The sequence below is a fragment of the Saccopteryx leptura genome, chromosome 4, assembly GCF_036850995.1.
Source record: "Saccopteryx leptura isolate mSacLep1 chromosome 4, mSacLep1_pri_phased_curated, whole genome shotgun sequence".
NCBI classification, from domain to species: Eukaryota; Metazoa; Chordata; class Mammalia; order Chiroptera; family Emballonuridae; genus Saccopteryx; species Saccopteryx leptura.
Genome location: NC_089506.1, coordinates 193,283,904 through 193,301,737, shown reverse-complemented (window position 1 = coordinate 193,301,737; position 17,834 = coordinate 193,283,904). Strand labels below are relative to the sequence as shown.

General features: G+C 42.1%; 1 protein-coding gene across 1 annotated transcript in view; it reads right to left on the bottom strand.

Moving 5' to 3' along the window:
• The window catches only part of RCC1L (RCC1 like), a 51,299-nt gene that overhangs the window by 25,615 nt on the left and 7,850 nt on the right, over nt 1-17,834 (bottom strand). Inside the window, exons 2-7 of the mRNA XM_066382452.1 lie at nt 12,943-13,072; nt 8,954-9,082; nt 7,889-7,955; nt 7,272-7,323; nt 4,958-5,042; nt 383-564 (exon numbers count right to left, since the gene is read on the bottom strand). Of these exons, the coding sequence (XP_066238549.1) occupies nt 383-564; nt 4,958-5,042; nt 7,272-7,323; nt 7,889-7,955; nt 8,954-9,082; nt 12,943-13,072 (645 nt within the window). The remainder of the gene's footprint in view (nt 1-382; nt 565-4,957; nt 5,043-7,271; nt 7,324-7,888; nt 7,956-8,953; nt 9,083-12,942; nt 13,073-17,834) is intronic.

Genomic DNA, 17,834 nt, shown 5'->3' with positions numbered 1-17,834 from the left:
ACGTAGGGTCCGTGTGCTTTCGGGGCATATACTATGGGTTACACTGCAACAAAAACACACTGTGACATCACAGGAACGTAGGTAAACTGTATCCTATCCCCGTTAGAACAAGACAGGGCACCCAGGCAGACCTAAAAAACTGCTCTAAACCAGTGCTATGTCATCAAAGCATTGATAATAATGGCTTTTGAACCTAAGCTTTTTGTCTGAGCTCTAATGGGATTTTTAAGAACTGGGGACCTTAAAGAGACAGTCTTCCAACAGACTGGGCCTTAACATTCTAGCACATGCTATATCATCACACTTTGGTGAAGAACTGCTTATAAATGCCCTTAACACCTTATATTTCCTCCTGGCACCGCACTGTAGGTGACCTCAATACCTGTGTGGAATCGGTGACAGAGGCCAGCTGCAAGTACTCAGAGTTGCCCCAACCAAAGAGGTCTCCGTCAGCAGACACAGCCAGGCAACAATCACCATACGTGGCAACCTGGACAATGTTCACTCCGGCGAGGTCTCCACCCAGTTTGGTGGGTACACTGGTAATACTGTAGTGACCCAGACCTAATACAAAGGAAAACACTTACTTTTAATTATTTATTCCCTTAACAGTTACACAGACTTACTAGATGCCAAACACATTTTAAGCACTTTACAAACACTATCAAAAATCCTAATCTGCTCCTCTGCATGCTATGCAACTTTGATCCCCATGTTCTCTCAGAGGAGAAAAAAGACGTAACTATAACTGGATCATTTTAAAACCCTTGGAATTTTCTAGCTCTGATACAGTTAGAAAATTTCTCAAGACGAAATCCCACGATATAATGAACCTATTAGACCTTGCATATATTACCACGAGCAATTTCTAATGCACTGTTAAGCTTGCTGGAAAATAAAGGAAATCTCTAAGAGCCTACTCCACCTAAACCCTCCACCCCACCCCTCAAAAAAGCGAATAGAAACAGGCAACCAGGATGGTAAACAGTTCAGAGGAAAAGACAGGGCTTGCCCAAAGGACAATGTCACTCTCACACTGTGATGGAGGGAGCTCCCTGGGCAGGGAGCATACAGAGGCAAAGCACTAACCACCGGCGCTGCTCCCAGGGGCTTCCTCAGAGGGGCTCAACGCGGTGTCTGACTGGCAGCAGACCCCTGGCAACAGGCAAAAGCAAATCCAAATCCTCTCTGGAGGAAAGCGTCTCCAATTTAGGCACGTAAGAGTTTCCACAAATTAAACTCAATAAAATATGAGACTGAAAGCAGAAATTACTAACCTCATGAGGAAAGATACCACTATGAGTGAGAGTGAACAGAATGAACAGATAGCCAATGTGGACCCTCCAGACCTCAGACACGAGAATTACAATACACAAATGAAAAACTAACTCCCTGTGCAACGTTCAAAGAAATAAAAGCAGGAAAAACAGACTATAGAAAATGGTCAGGTAAATTTGAAAAGGAAACAATTAGAAATGACAGAATATAGTTAAAATTAAAAACTCAAATGGACAGACGAGAGACAAACCACAATCTAGGAGAAGATATGTGCAACACTATCAATGATAAATACTACAGATAGAAAATATATACATACTTCCTAAAAACCAGTCAGCAAAAGGCAAATAAGTCAACAAAAATGAGCAAAGACACCACATACATTTCAGAGAAGAGAAAGACTGGTCAATAAATACACGAAAAGATCCCCACTCTCAATAGTAATTAGGAAAATGCAAATTTAAACCTCAATGAGATACTATTTCAAATCCACTAGACAGGCAAAAACTGCTAGGCGGACAATACCAAACTTTGCCCCGACTATCGAACACCACAGCCTGCTGCTGTGGAGGTTACCTGTTAGAACTATTTCGGAAAACGGTCACTGGAACACATATGCACACCCTGCACCCCAGCACTCCCACTCACAGAACCTTCACCAGAGTACCTAGAATTCTTGAGCACATGTACATGGGGGCATGTCGATGAGCACAGAAACACTGCTTGTTATATAACAAAAAGCTGTAAACCATCCAAATACCTATCAACAAAAAATGCTTCAACTGAGGTGTATTCTACAGAATATCATACAGCTATAAAAATTAACAGCATTCAGCAAAGAAGCAGAATACAAAATAACACACAAAACTCAACTGCACTTGTGTATGCTAACAGTGTGAACAATCCAAAACGGAAGTGAAGAAACAATTCTGTTTACAGTAGCATCAAGAAGAATAAAATACTTGGGAATTAACTTAATCAAAGAGGTGAAAGACTTGTACAATGAAAACTATGAAATAATGCTGAAAGTAAGAAAATATCAACAGAGGAAAGGACCTGGAAGACTTTTATTTTTTTAAGACCTTTTTTTTTAAATATTTATTCATTTTAGAGAGAGAGAGAAGGGGGGAGGAGCAGGAAGCACCAACTCCCATATGTGCTTTGACCAGGCAAGCCTAGGGTTTCAAACTGGCGACCTCAGCATTCCAGGTTGATGCTTTATCCACTGTGTCACCACAGGTCAGGCCTGGAAGACTTAATACTGTTTAGATGTTAATACTATCCAAAGTGATCTACAAATTCAATATAATCCCAATTAAAACCCCAACAATGTTTTTTGCAGAAATAGAAAAATCAACCCTAAAATGTACATGGAATCTCAAAGCACCCTAAATAGCTAAATGATCTTAAAGAAGAACAAAGTTGGAAAACTCACAGTTAGTGATTTCAACTTATGAGGAAGCTATAGAAATCAAAACAGTGTAGCTCTGGCATAAAGACAGACATGTAAACCAATGGAACAGAAGAGATTTCAGAAATAAACCCTCCCTTATATGGTCAAATGGTTTTTGAAAAGAATCCCAAGACCATTCAATAGGAAAAGGATAGTCTTTTCAATAAATGGTGCTGAGAAGATTGAGTATCAATATGCAAAAAAAAAAAAAAAAAAAAAAGTGGGACCCTTTGCTAATACCATAGAGAAATCAACTCAAAATGGATCAAAAACCTTAAATGTAAGAGCTAAGACTATTAAACTCTCAGAAGAAACCCAGGGCAAAAAGCTTCACAACATTGGATTTGGCAATGATTTCTTAGATATATGACCCCAAAAGCACAGGCAACAAAAGAAAACATAAAGAGAATAGATCCTAATACATCACAAGCAGAAAAAATTTTTTTCTTTTCTTTTTATTGGCTCTATGTGAGATGGTGGATATAACTAAACCTACTGCAGTGATCACTTCATAATATGTAGAAATCAAACTATCATTTGGTACACCTTAAAATATACAGCGATGTATGTCAATTACTTCGTTTGAGCTTCTTTTTATTATTATTATTATTATTATTATTATTAATTTTAATGGGGCGACATTGATAAATCAGGGTACATATGTTCAGAGAAAACATCTCCAGGTTATTTTGACATTTGATTATGCTGTATACCCCTCACCCAAAGTCAAATTGTCTTCCATCACCTTCTATCTGGTTTTCTTTGTGCCCCTCCTCCTCCCCTCCCCCCTCAATTACTTCTTAATAAAACTATAAAAAAAATTTTTTAATACACAAATTTCACTAATGAAAAAAACATTTGTGCATCAAAAGACACTACCAACAGAGTAAAAAGGCAACCCGCTAAAAGGGAGAAAATATTTGCAAATCAAATATCTGATAAGGGGCCCTGGCCGGTTGGCTCAGTGGTAGAGCGACGGCCTAGTGTGCGGAGGACCCGGGTTCGATTCCCGGCCAGGGCACACAGGAGAAGCGCCCATTTGCTTCTCCACCCCTCCACCGCGCCTTCCTCTCTGTCTCTCTCTTCCCCTCCCGCAGCCAAGGCTCCATTGGAGCAAAGATGGCCCGGGTGCTGGGGATGGCTCCTTGGCCTCTGCCCCAGGCGCTAGAGTGGCTCTGGTCGCAACATGGCGACGCCCAGAATGGGCAGAGCATCGCCCCTGGTGGGCGTGCCGGGTGGATCCCGGTCGGGCGCATGCGGGAGTCTGTCTGACTGTCTCTCCCTGTTTCCAGCTTCAGAAAATAGAAAAAAAAAAATAAAAAAATCTGATAAGGAATTAATATTTAGAATATATAGCGAACTGAAGAACCACAGCACAAATGAATCGATTAAAAATTAATTTGAGCTCTGGCCAGATAGCTCAGTTGGTTAGAGCATCGTGCCTAAGCGCAAAGGTTGCTGGTTCAATCCCCAGTCAGGGCACACACAGGAGCAGATTGTTCCTGTCTCTCTCTCTCCCCCTTCTTCTCTCTCTAAAATCAATACAATAAACATTTTTTAAAAATTAACTTGAGCTGTATCATACAAATACTAAAAATTGTAACTGTGCATTCAAAAAAAAAGCCAATAAAAGAACCATAACTGTAAAAATTGTACTGACACGGGAAAATGTAAATTTTTATGTAAATTTCAATGATAAAACAAGCATATAAAATCACACCTATGCTATCATTACAATATAAAAGATGTGCACATATGAACAAGGACTGGAAGAAGACATGAGAGAATGAGCAAAGACAGTTTGGATCAGGATAACTAAGATTTATACAAGACTTAAACCTTAAATTTAAGGACCGTCTCTTCAGACAAATACCAAAAACAAAAAGATTAAATATACAAGATGATAAAAGTTATCCCTCATTCATCTCTCCCTTAATGATATTCTTCTGAAATCAGTTAAAATCAAGCTCCTTTCAGGCGGCATTTTTTCTTCTTTATAGGGTTCAGAACTCCTCTGTGGAGGGCTGGCTCCAATGCTCTATCCAATCTCAGCAATTCATTTCTATGGAAGCCCCGGGTAAACCAGGATGGACGAAACAGAACAGTGTTCCCCAGAAAGGAATAGGAGAGGAAAGAGTCAATTAAGGAAGGTGAGTTCTAGCCTACAAGAGCCCTATGGCTCACAAGGGCATACTGCACTATCCTCAGGGGTGAAAGGAACAATACCTGTTTGCCCATCCGCGCCCCATCCACAAGAATAGACTTCTCCTTTATCCGTTAGGAACAGACTATGGTCCTGACCACAGGCGACCTGTCAGACAGACAGACAGAAATGAGGTTGATGAGAAGAAATCCTTAGAAGCCAGTGTCCCAGTCATTAGACTCACAGCTCCGCAGCATTCCCTACTGTTCCTGAACACCCACAGCTGGGTCCAGCCAGCCAGGCTGCTCTATACTGCCTCCACCTCCTATTTATTCTCAACACCCTGCAGCCTAGCCTTTGTCTCCCACTCCACTGAAACGTGTCCTAAAGAACAAACCCAAGCGCTCCTCCCTCGCCTTCATACCTGAGGAACCACTCCCTCCGCCAGAAAGCTTTTCTCTTCCCTATTCCTGTCTTCTGTCTCTCCAGTAGCATCCAACCTTTGCCACTCACTCAGCCTCCACCTCCCACCCTCAGAGTTGGAATCCTCCAAGGCTCTGCCCCTGCCCTCTTCTCTCCCCTCTCACACTTCCCTGGGACACTGCTCCATTCCCACGGCTTCTGCTACCAGCTCCACCCTGTTATCTCCAGTTCCAACAAATCTACTGAGTTCAGACCTATTTTCCCAATGCCTAATGAGAAGCTCCCTTTATTGAACACTTCTTATCTCAGACACTGTGCTAAATCAATAACCAAGACCACCTATAAGAAACTGAATCTCGCCTGACCTGGGCACATATGGAAGTTGATGCTCCCTGCTCCTCTCCCTGTTATCTCTCTCTCTCTCTCTCTCTCTCTCTCTCTCTCTAATGAAAATGAATAAAATAAAATCTAAAAAACCAAAACACATTTAAAAAAATCTTAAAAATAAAAACTCAATCTCAGAAAGTTTGGTAACTTGCCCAGTCACCCAGTTAATATGTGGAGAAGCAGGGAATTAAACTCACATCCATGTGACTTTGAAGCCTACAGCCTACTAGCTCACTCTCTCCTTCTCCTGGCTTCCTGCTCCCAGCCAACCCAAGCCTGCTCCTCCTCCAATACGCCCCATATGGGCTAACACCAGCAGCCAAGTCATTTGCCTATGGAGTCATGCGGGACTCCCTCTAGCTCACTCCCTGCCCCAAACCCTTACATGTCTCCTCACCTGTCCCTTCTCCCCATGGCCTCCCAAGTGGCCTTCATCACTGTCTTCCCCAACTCCACTCCATATCATGGCTCAAGTTATCTTTCTATTATAAATATTAATAGATCATGATCTAGCTGTCCCTCCACCTGCTTAGACCTTTGATAGGCCCCAACTGTCAAGATGATGAAGTCTAAACTCCTCAGAAAAGCATTCAAGACCACGCACTGTTCACTCTGAACCCACCTTCCAGCCTCTCCCCCCACCCCTCCTCCAGCATACCAAACTCCAGCCAGACTGCAGGTTCTCAGAAGTTAAAGCCCCCAGCTGTTTCCTCCCCTCTGCCAGAGAACTTTCCCTTTCACCATTCCCCAATGTGGTGGTCAATTCCTCTGCCACCGCCCCCATGATCCTTTTCTCCCTTCCATTCTGCCCCTGCCAGACTTAACAACTCCCCTCGTGGTACTTCTACAGCAATTCCTGTAAGTGTTCACTTATTTAGGTATTTATTATAAGTGCCGACCACGTGCAGGCACTGCACCAGAGGAGGAAATCAAATAAGCAAGGTAAAGCCAGCCTGGAACTTACACAGTGCCCCACACAGCGGTTTTCTCAATCTGTCTCTCCCACTAAAGTGTTATCCCCAAACCTTTTTCAACTCTGTACCGACGATCTGCTACAAATCCTGGTCTATATAGGAGGTAGGCAATAATTTTCACTAAAATAATTTATTAATACAGAAAACCCACCTACCACCTGGCTGGTTAGCTCAATCAGTTATGAGCATTGTCCCGAAACAACAAGGTTGCGGGTTCAATCCCTGGTCAGGGCACACACGGGAAGCAGCCAAAGAATGCACAACTGAGTGGAACAACAAATGAATGCTTCTCTTCCCCCTCCCCCCTCTATCTCTTCCTCTCTTCTTCTCTCTGTCTCTCTAAAAATCAATAAAAATTAAGCCCTGGCAGGACAGATCAGTTGGTTGGAGTGTCGTCCCAGAACAAGGAGGTTGCCGGTTCAATTCCCCAATCAGGGCACAAACAGGAGCTGCTGGATGGATGGATGGATGAATGGATGGATGGAAGGAAAGAAGGAAGGAAGAGAGGGAGGAAATCCACCCACCAAATCTGCCATCACTCCACCCAACTGGCCCCCTCTTTCAAAAGTGTCCCAGGAAGCAGGAAGAGTGGCTTTTGGCCCCTGTCTCTTACCTGGACCACCTGTCCATCGAAGTCCTGCATTCTATGGACTTTGTGACTTTCACTACACCAGTAGCAATTTGGGGAGAAGCAAGAGATATGTTCATAGTAAGCACGATGGGGTTCTGTCACCCTTAACTGTGCCCCCCACATACAGAGTAACTGTTAGGCAAATTCTCAAGGTCAAATATAAGGCATAATTGGGCCACGGTGTGAAAATAAAACAAAACAAACAAAATCCTTTCCCTACACTGTCAGAATTGGGCCTGGTATTTAGAACCACCAGCACAATGTGATAAACTAGATGGGGTTGTTTTTTTTTAAAGACTAAATAAACAGGACTGAAGCAGAGAGGAATCTTCGAAGTTAATCAATTTGGTTAAATATACAAAACTAATTCAAAGAACTTCTACATATCACAATCAATGCTCACGTGCCCTCCCCTCCCACCAAGCTAATGCATGGAGCCCGAACTGCAACAAAACGCTCCACCCCAGTTTTCCGGGGAGTTCTCACTGCTCCCCTCACCCAGGGCGAGCCTTGCTTACTACTCCGTGAGCCTGTCGCTCAGAAACGTTGTTTAATGCTGAACACAATTGGGGGAAGCAGCAGTCCTTTCAGGAACTTACCTGTAAATTTCATTTTCCACCACCTTTCTTCCACACTGCCCGTAAGAATTGTTTCCCATGCTGAAAACTAAAAAATAACGCCCCCAGTTATATCTTCAGGTTCATGGAGTCCTAGAATGTAAGGACTAAAAGGGGGTCTCAAAAGTGGTCCTAGTCCCACCACTCACCCTAGCTGCCCCTGGGTTTCCTTCTCCGTTCGCAACCTGTGCAGGCAGAGCTACAGGCGCACTGGGGTCTGGACCTGCCGCATCAGCGCCTCCGACCTGTTCTTTCCGCCCTTCCCTCGGGGCCTTGCTCCACCTCTCAGAAATCCATCTCACATAAGGTAAGCACCTCCTGCTAGAGGCCTCAGCAACACCATTTCTTGAACCCATCACTAGGGTGCCCTTGATGCAAAAATCCCTCTTGAATAAGTTCCTAAACACGCCCTGGCCAGATAGCTCAACTGGGTAAAGCGTCATCCCAAAGCACAGAGGTAGCAGGTTCGATCCCCAGGCAGGGCACATACAGGAACAGATCGATGTTCCTGTCTCTCTCTTTCTTCCTTCCTCTCTTGCTAAAATTAATAAATAAAAGCATTTTTTTAAAGTTCCTAAACATTATCTTCACCTTTTCCTACAAAGAACACTTAGCTAGAAAATGAAATTTGAAAAATCCAGTCAAGCCGGCCTGGAGAGGGTGGGGGTTACCCAGAAGTCTGGACTCTGGAAGCCCCCATCCTTGGAAGAGTGTTCACAAACGGGCTTCCCTCAGAACAATGGAAAAAGCCATCTGCACGTGCTGCCTAGCCCAGTTACTGTGCAGAGGGAGTGGGAGGCCTCGGTAACGCTGCCTGGTGTGCCCTCTCACATTTTACATACTGAGATTGTCCAAGAACCTCAGAGAGCAGACAGCACAAAAGATTTAGCAAGGTCTGCCCAATACAGCTCTCTTGAGCATCCTACTGGCTCAGAGAAGGCCAACAGCTTCTCCACACAGATGTGACTCAATCAAATGAGCCACCTTAGGGTCACAGGCAAGAAAGTGGTTCCCCACTCCTCCGTCCATCTTGAACAGTCAATTCACCTCCTTCGCCGTCTGTGAGGACAAGAGAGTGGGCTCTGCCGCAGGAGACCTGCAGCACCCGTGTTTTCTGGGGTCTTTCCAGAGGCAGTGGAACTGGTGAGGGCTCCAAAACATACTCGTATCCCCTCGCTGAAACAAAAACAATCAGGTTGATTACACTCATTGAGATTCACTGCGCTTCCAACATTAGAAGTCACACTGTCCAACCGCCACATTTTTCCTCAGTCAGATACCGGAATGAATGACTCAAGGCGCGTAAGCTGCGGCAAAGGTAGAATTGGATCCTGCCCAGCGCCCCCCACCCCTACCCCACTGTATCCCATTGCCTCCATTACACACTGATTACGGAAAAGCATACGTCTTAAATCTCTTTGCATGTCATTTAATACCATTCAAATTTTTAAGGAAAATAAAAGCACTGTCTCCCTGCAATACCCACTAAAACTTCTCAGTAAAGTGAACAGCAGCAATACTGTTATATTAAAAGGAAGCAAACAGAATACACGGGTACATTTACTGGCACGTACATTATTACATCTCTGTGGAAGGACAGCCTGGAAACTGAGAACACACACTGTCTTCAGGGAGAAAAACCACATGGCTGGGAGGACAGAGGGAGAAAGCAGACTTTTCATCCTCTAGTCTACTACGCCTTTAGGAGTCTGAACTATACAAAAAAGAAAATTTTAATATTTAAATAAGTAAGGGAGAAAGGTTTTTAGAAGTCACTCTAAAGAAGAATAGTATTGTTCTTTACCATTCTACTGAAGAAGTCAGTTTGGTCTATGCAAAGAATTCCTCTTGTAGACTTTAAGCGACAAGCTTTTGAATATTTATAATGTAAACTGGAGTTAAGAAAATCTGCAAATGTACCAGTCCTCAACCTACACTCCACTAAATAACAACTTTATATTCTCCTTTGAACCCCATGTTTAAAAAGATTTTGCCTACCAAATAAATGGCATTATTACTACTGTAATAATACACTCGCCCATTTGTTTCATTTGTGACTAACAATTTTCAGACAGAGCTTTTGATCATTATGGAATAACTAGCTATCACAGTAAGATGATATGATTCCAGGCAAAATCAAAGAAACTAGATAATGTTATTAGCTTATACAGCCTTATTAGCTGAAAATATACAGTACTTTGGAATACTGAAACGTGACTCACATCCCCCATTACTATCTTTGTAGACCTTGAAGGTCCTGGGAAGCTGTAAACACCTAACGTTTAAAAGGAACCTGGCTCTAGATCCAACTACCAACTGACAGGAAATATAAAGGTGCATGTTAAATGGAGATGCACTCGGCAAACCCCAGACTGGAAAATTCTATAGGATAAACAATGTGATTTCTTTAGTAAATAAATATGAAAGAAAAAAGACTAAAACAGACTTAAAAGACTTTTATAAGTCTTAACCAACTGCAAACTCTGGATCTTACTTCAAATAAGTTTATAAAATTAAATTAAACCTGACCAGGTAGTGGCACAGTGGACAGAGAGTCAATCTGGGGCACTGAAGACCCAGGTTAGAAACCCTGAGATCACTGTCTTGAGCGTGGGATTACAGACCTGACCCCATGGTCACTGGCTTGAGCCCAAAGGTCGCTTGCTTGAGCCCAAGGTCGCTGGCTTGAGCACGGAGTCACTGACTCAGCTGGAGCGCCACCCCCCCACCATCAAAGCACATATGAGAAAGCAATCAGTGAACAACTAAGGTATCAACTAAGATATCATAACTATGAGTTGATGCTTCTCATCTCTCTCCCTTCTTGTCTGTCTATCCCTGCCTGTCCCTCCCTCTCTCACTAAAAAAAATAATAATTTAATTAAAATTTAATGACATTTGTGAGACAATTAGCAATTTGAACATTGACTAGATCTTTGATACTAAGAAATAATATTGTTAATTATTTTTAGGTGTGATAATGTTGTGTTTACTTTTTTCTTAAAGAGTTCTTACATTTCCGGTTATGTTCTGAAATATTTATTAATAAAATCAACGTTAGGATTTGCTTCAAGTTTATTGAGAGGAAGGTGGGGAAAATGAGTAAAACAAAACTGGCATGAGTTGGCCTGGCCGGTTAGCTCAGTGGTAGAGTGTCAGTCCAGCACATGAATGTTCCTGGTTTGATTCCCAGTCTGAGCACACAGGAGAAGTGCACATCTGCTTCTCCACCCCTCCCTCTCTTGCTCTTCCCTCTCTCTCTCTCTCTCTCTCTCTCTCTCTCTCTCTCTCCTGCAGCCATGGCTCCATTACAGTGGGTTGGTCCCAGGTGCTGAGGATGGTAACATGGCCTCTACCTCAGGCGCTAAGAGGAGTTCAGTTGCTGAGCAACAGAGCAACACCCCAGATGGGCAGCATTGCCCTCTAGTGGGCTTGCTGGGTGGAGCCTGGTCAGGGCATATACGAGAGTCTTTCTCTGCCTCCCCTCCTCAATGAATAAAAAAAAAAAAATGGTATGAGTTGATGACTGCTAAAGCTGATGACAGAACATGGAATGCATCACAGTACACTGTCCATTCTTACATGTACCTAAAACTGTTCCTAATAAATGGTATAAAAATGTGATGTGGCATCTTACAGCTAATGTGGCTTCAAATACTAACCAATATTCCCTTATAAAAGAATGCTAATATAGCCCTGGCCGGTTGGCTCAGTGGTAGAGCATCGGCCTGGCGTGCAGGAGTCCCAGGTTCGATTCCCGGCCAGGGCACACAGGAGAAGCGCCCATCTGCTTCTCTACCCCTCCCCCTCTCCTTCCTCCGTCTCTCTCTTCCCCTCCCGCAGCGAGGCTCCATTGGAGCAAAGATGGCCCGGGCGCTGGGGATGGCTCCTTGGCCTCTGCCCCGGGAGCTAGAGTGGCTCTGGTCACAACAGAGTGACGCCCCGGAGGGGCAGAGCATCGCCCCCTGGTGGGCGTGCCAGGTGGATCCCAGTTGGGCGCATGCGGGAGTCTGTCTGACTGTCTCTCCCCATTTCCAGCTTCAGAAAAATAAAAAAAATAAATTAATTTTTAAAAAAAAGAATGCTAATATAAAATTAAGTGGGGAAAAAAAGCAGAAAGCAAAATATAATCAAAATAAAAATAATATATTTGTATATGAACAAAAAAAAGAAAAAAGAAAAAGAAAGGTCTGTTCTGGTATGTATGGCTAGGTTTCTCCTTTAGTTTAAAACATGTCTCTTATTGTTCTTAAAATACTGTGTGGCTACTGTCTACTTTTTAAAATGTCACTATAAATTATGTCTCACAATTTTATAATCCAAGTTTCAAACAACTAGAATAAAGCCTCCATCTTAAGGATTTTATTGAATTCTTCCCCAGACCATAGCCTAGGTACTGTAGAGTATTTCAAGCTACTGGTATCTCCAAGCTAGGAAAGAAAAGTCATCTCTTTGAGGTCATCTCTTATCTTTTTTTTTTTTTTGTATTTTTCTGAAGTTATAAACTAGGAGGCAGTCAGACAGACTCCTGCATACGCCCGATAGGGGACAATGCTCTGCCCATCTGGGGCATTGCTCCATTGCAGCTGGAGCTATTCTAGCACCTGAGGCAGAGGCCATGGAGCCATCCTCAGCGCCCGGGCCAACTTGGCTCCTACGGAGCCTTGGCTGTGGGAGGGGAAGAGAGAGAGAGAGAAAGGAGAGGGGGAAGGGTGCAGAAGCAGATGGGCGCTTCTCCTGTGTGCCCTGACTGGGAATTGAACCCGGGACTTCCATACGCCAGGTTGATGCTCTACTGCTAAGCCAACCAGCCAGGGCACATCTTTACTTATCAGCAATGCCTTTGTGCCTGAAGGTTCAATATTATTACTAAATAGGATGAAAAACAACCTAGTCCAAGTGATTTCACACAACATCCCTTTAAGACGCCATCTATTTTGTTGTTATGCTTTGGTTTATGTAATCACACTCATGAAAATCCAAAGGGCATTCTCAGACAAATCACAGCAGAGAGAAGCCACGGTGAGAACGCTTACTTTTATCCTTCCGGCTCCTATGAAATCCAAGCTGAGAATCTTTGTTGAGTCCCATACCCCAAACTTTTGTAACATCCTTGGTTTTAGAGGACAGCAAAGTGAACCCATAGCCACAAGCAGCTGATGAAATCTGAAAAAAAGTTTGGATAAGGCATTAACTAATTTGTCACACTGTTTTGGGTTTTTTTAGCAATTTGACAGGTCATTTCCCCCATCCAATAACACATACTATTAAGATAGCATCTAACATTTACACATTTACTATGTATTGGTTTGGTATGTATTATCTCATTTGATCTTTACAATTACCCCACAAAATAGGTACCCCCTCTCACCCAGACACAGTCTAGCATAGTAGTTAAGTTGAAGACTGCCTTAGTTTGATTATTGGCTCCACCCCTTACCAGTTGTGTGACCTGAAAGAGATTGTTTAACCCCTCTGTATCTGATTCCCTCTCTGTAAAGTGGAGATAATAAGTACTCTCTCAACCATGTCAACACAATAAATTAAAAATTAAAATAAAAAAAAAGCTATCTCTCTCAAGGGGTTGTTGTGAAGACTAAATTAGTACAGCTAAAGCCCTTAGAGTAAATAGTAACTGACTTATGTACTTACTGTTGTTATTATTAGTACTGGTAGCAGTATTTGGTAGATGAGAAAATCAAATGTGAACCCTGGGGGGGGGGGGGGGTGAGAGGAGGACACCTGCTAAAAGGACTCTTCATGGCTAAATGGGTTCACATTTTAAAAAATAGAGCCATTTCTACATAGGGGCCTCTCACATAAACTGTACTTCAGGGAGAAGCCTACACTGAACTGCCTGCCTGCATCCTATTTCTGCCACCTGAGCCAGCCCTTACAAAGGTTTCCTGAAACCCTATTTTAGCCAAGCAGGAGTGAGGCTTTCCCCATCCAATCAAAGCTGCATAAATCTGACCAATCAGAGCAGCTCTATACTGACCAATCAGGACAGTGCCTTTTGGGCCAATCAAACTGCAAGGACTTGGGAGTCCTCATTTGCATGAAGACAGACCAATCAGGGACCAGGGCAGGGATACCTGTTCACATAAGCCAGCTCCCCTCTGGCACAACAAGCACACTTTCCAGGGAAGACTGGTTAGACTGTGTTTCCCCAGCTAGAGCTGAAACACTGAAGATGTCTCATCAGAACAGAGCTGAAACACATAAGATGTCACACCAGAGCAGAGCTGCCTAGCTGAATAAGGAACTGGCCCAAGCACAGCCTCACAGCCATGCTATTTTCACAGCTATGCTATAGCATCACTGAGCTGTTTCACAGCAGTGCTATTTACACAGCCATGCTGTATCACTATTTGCACTGAAGCAAGTTTCCATCTTCACTGCACCCCAGATTCGGGATGCCTGTTGGTGTTGAATTGGTGCCAACAACAATCAGTTGACAAACAATTCCTTTTGACAGAAGTTAGATGAACTTGCCTAACAGTCACAGAGCTAATATGCAGAAGCTATCTAATTCTAGAGTGCATATATTATCATCAAAAAGTCCAGTTTTGGCCTGACCTGTGGTGGCGCAGTGGATAAAGCATCGACCTGGAAATGCTGAGGTCGCCGGTTCGAAACCCTGGGCTTGCCTGGTCAAGGCACATATGGAAGTTGATGCTTCCAGCTCCTCCCCCCTTCTCTCTCTCTGTTTCTCTCTCCTCTCTCTCCCTCTCTGTCTCTGTCCTCTCTAAAAATGAATAAATAAAATTAAAAAAAAATTTAAAAAAAAAAAAAAAAAAAAAAAAAAAAAAAAAAAAAAAAAACAAAAAGTCCAGTTTTAACAAAAAAGTATAAGACATGCAAAGAAACAAAAAATGTGACCCATGCTGACGGGGGAAAAGTAGAAATGGACACAAAGTGGACCCAGATGTTAAATTTGTCAGATTTTAATGAACTATTATTGCTCAAAGAATTTTTTTTAATGTGTTTAAAGAATTAAAGGAAAATATGATAACAATGACTCAACAAATATGGAAGCTGAATAGAGAAATAAATACATTAAAAATCTAACTGGAAATTCTAGAGTTGTAAAGTAGAATAACCAAAAGAAAGAATTCACTCTATAGGCTCAACAGTAGATTGATTTGAAATGGCAGAAGAAAATTAACTTGAAGAAATATCAGTATAAATTATTCATTCTAAAGAACAGAAAAAATTTTTTTTAAATGAACAGCACCTCAAAGACCTGTAACAAAACAAGTGTATCAACATTTATGTAATGGTAGTCTCAAAGAGCAAAAGCAAAAAAAAAAAAAAAAAAAAGGCAAAAAGAAAATTTTTAAAGAATTAATGGCAGAGCCAAAAACATACAATGGAGAAAGGGAAGTCTCTTTAATAAATGGCATTAGGAAAACTGGGAAGCTACATGCAAAAGAATAAAACTAGACTGCTGACACCATACACAAAAATGAACTCAAAATGGATTAAAAATGTGAATAGAAGACCTGAAACAAAAAAAGTACATAAAGAAAACACAGTTACTATACTTATAAACTATGGTCTCAGGGTTTTCTTTTTGTTTTTTGTTTGTTTGTTTTTTTGTGAACTTGACCCCAAAGAAAGGTATAGAAAGTAAAAGAAAAAAATAAATGAATGGGACTACATCAAACTAAAGCTTTTTGCCAGCAAAAGAAATCACCAACAAAATTAAATGGCAACTGAATGAATAGAAAAAAATTACAAATGATACTTCCAATAAGGAGGTAATATCCAAAATACATAAAGAACTCATACTGCTCAACAACAAAGAACAAACAATCTAATTCAAAAACGATCAGAGGCCCTGGCCGGTTGGCTCAGCGGTAGAGCGTCGGCCTAGCGTGCGGAGGACCCGGGTTCGATTCCCGGCCAGGGCACACAGGAGAAGCGCCCATTTGCTTCTCCACCCCTCCGCCGCACTTTCCTCTCTGTCTCTCTCTTCCCCTCCCGCAGCCAAGGCTCCATTGGAGCAAAGATGGCCCGGGCGCTGGGGATGGCTCTGTGGCCTCTGCCCCAGGCGCTAGAGTGGCTCTGGTCGCAATATGGCGACGCCCAGGATGGGCAGAGCATCGCCCCCTGGTGGGCAGAGCGTCGCCCCATGGTGGGCGTGCCGGGTGGATCCCGGTCGGGCGCATGCGGGAGTCTGTCTGACTGTCTCTCCCCGTTTCCAGCTTCAGAAAAATGAAAAAAAAAAAAAAAAAAAAAACGATCAGAGGGCCTGAAGAGACACTTCTCTAAGGAAGACAGATAGCCAACAGATACATGAAAATATGTTCAACATCACTAATTATAAGGAAAATAAAAATCACAATGAAATACCACTTCACAACTGTTAGAATAGCTAGTACCTTTAAGACAAGAAATAACAATTGTTGGAAAAGATAGAAAAGGGAACCATCACACGCAGTTGCTGGGAATGTAAATTTAAATTAGTGCAGCCACTATGGAAAACAGTATGGAGGATCCTCAAAAAAATTAAGACTAGAGCTTCCATATGTCCTAGCAATCCCTGGTCTGGGTATCTACCTGAAAATCTGAAGTATCTACTATTCGTAAAGATATATATATATACCTATATATATACCAGAGGAGGGGGTGGGGGAGGGGATGATGTCTCTGTAATAAATAAATAAATAAAAGAATCCCTATTTTCCCTTCCTCCCTCTGTCCCTCTCTAAAAAATATATATAGATAGATAGATAGATAGATGTAATATATATCACAGTAACCACATAAAGGAAAGAGGAGGAAATGAAGCTATGCTGGAACAAAGTTGTTACAGTTTTTCAGAATTAGGTCACTACTAACCTGAAGTAGACTGTGATAAATTAAGACACATAATATAATCCCAAGAGCCACCACTAAAAAAGGAACTCAAAAAATATAGTAAAAGAATTCAAAATATAAAGCAAAACACCCAGTAAAGGAAATAAAAAGGTTCACTAGAAAAATTTAGCCCTGGCCAGATAGCTCTATTAATCAGAGCATCGTCCAAGTATGTAAAGGTGTGAGTTCAATCCCCAGTCAGGGCACACACAGAACAGACTGATCTTCCTTCCTATCTTCCTATCTATCTATCTTCGCATCTACCTTTGTATCTATCTTTCTTCCTTCCTTTCCCTCCCTCCCTTCTTCTCTGTCTCTTTCTTTCTTTCTTTCTCTCTCTTTCTCTCCCCTTTCCTCTCTAAAATTAATAGGTAAAAAAAATCTGAAATGTCTATTTAACATATGAAGGCAGTAAAAGAACAAAGGAATAAAAAAAGACATAGAGACAGAGAGAAAAATGACAGATGTAATCCACCATATCAATAATTACATTACAAGGACATGGATGGAGTAATAAGTAACATCAGTGAAAATAGTGGAGCAACGAGCAATAGCAAATATTACCAAGATCAACTTTTCAGGACTCTAGAAATTTACCAAAGGCTTAGCAGGGGTAGTCAACCTTTTTATACCTACCACCCACTTTTGTATCTCTGTTAGTAGTAAAATTTTCTAACTGCCCACCGGTTCCACAGTAATGGTGATTTATAAAGTAGGGAAGTAACTTTACTTTATAAAATTTATAAAGCAGAGTTACAGCAAGTTAAAGCATATAATAATAATTACTTACCAAGTACTTTATGTCGGATTTTCGCTGTTTGGCAGAATAAATCTTTATAAAACAACTTACTATAGTTAAATCTATCTTTTTATTTATACTTTGGTTGCTCTGCTACCGCCCACCATGAAAGCTGGAATGCCCACTAGTGGGCGGTAGGGACCAGGTTGACTACCACAGGCTTAGAGCAATCTGGAGAGTGTTTACTCAAGAAGAGCAGCTGAATCTCAGCAAGAACAGCAAGATTTGTGGTGTTTTCACTTGCCCTACAGTATTCCCATTTAC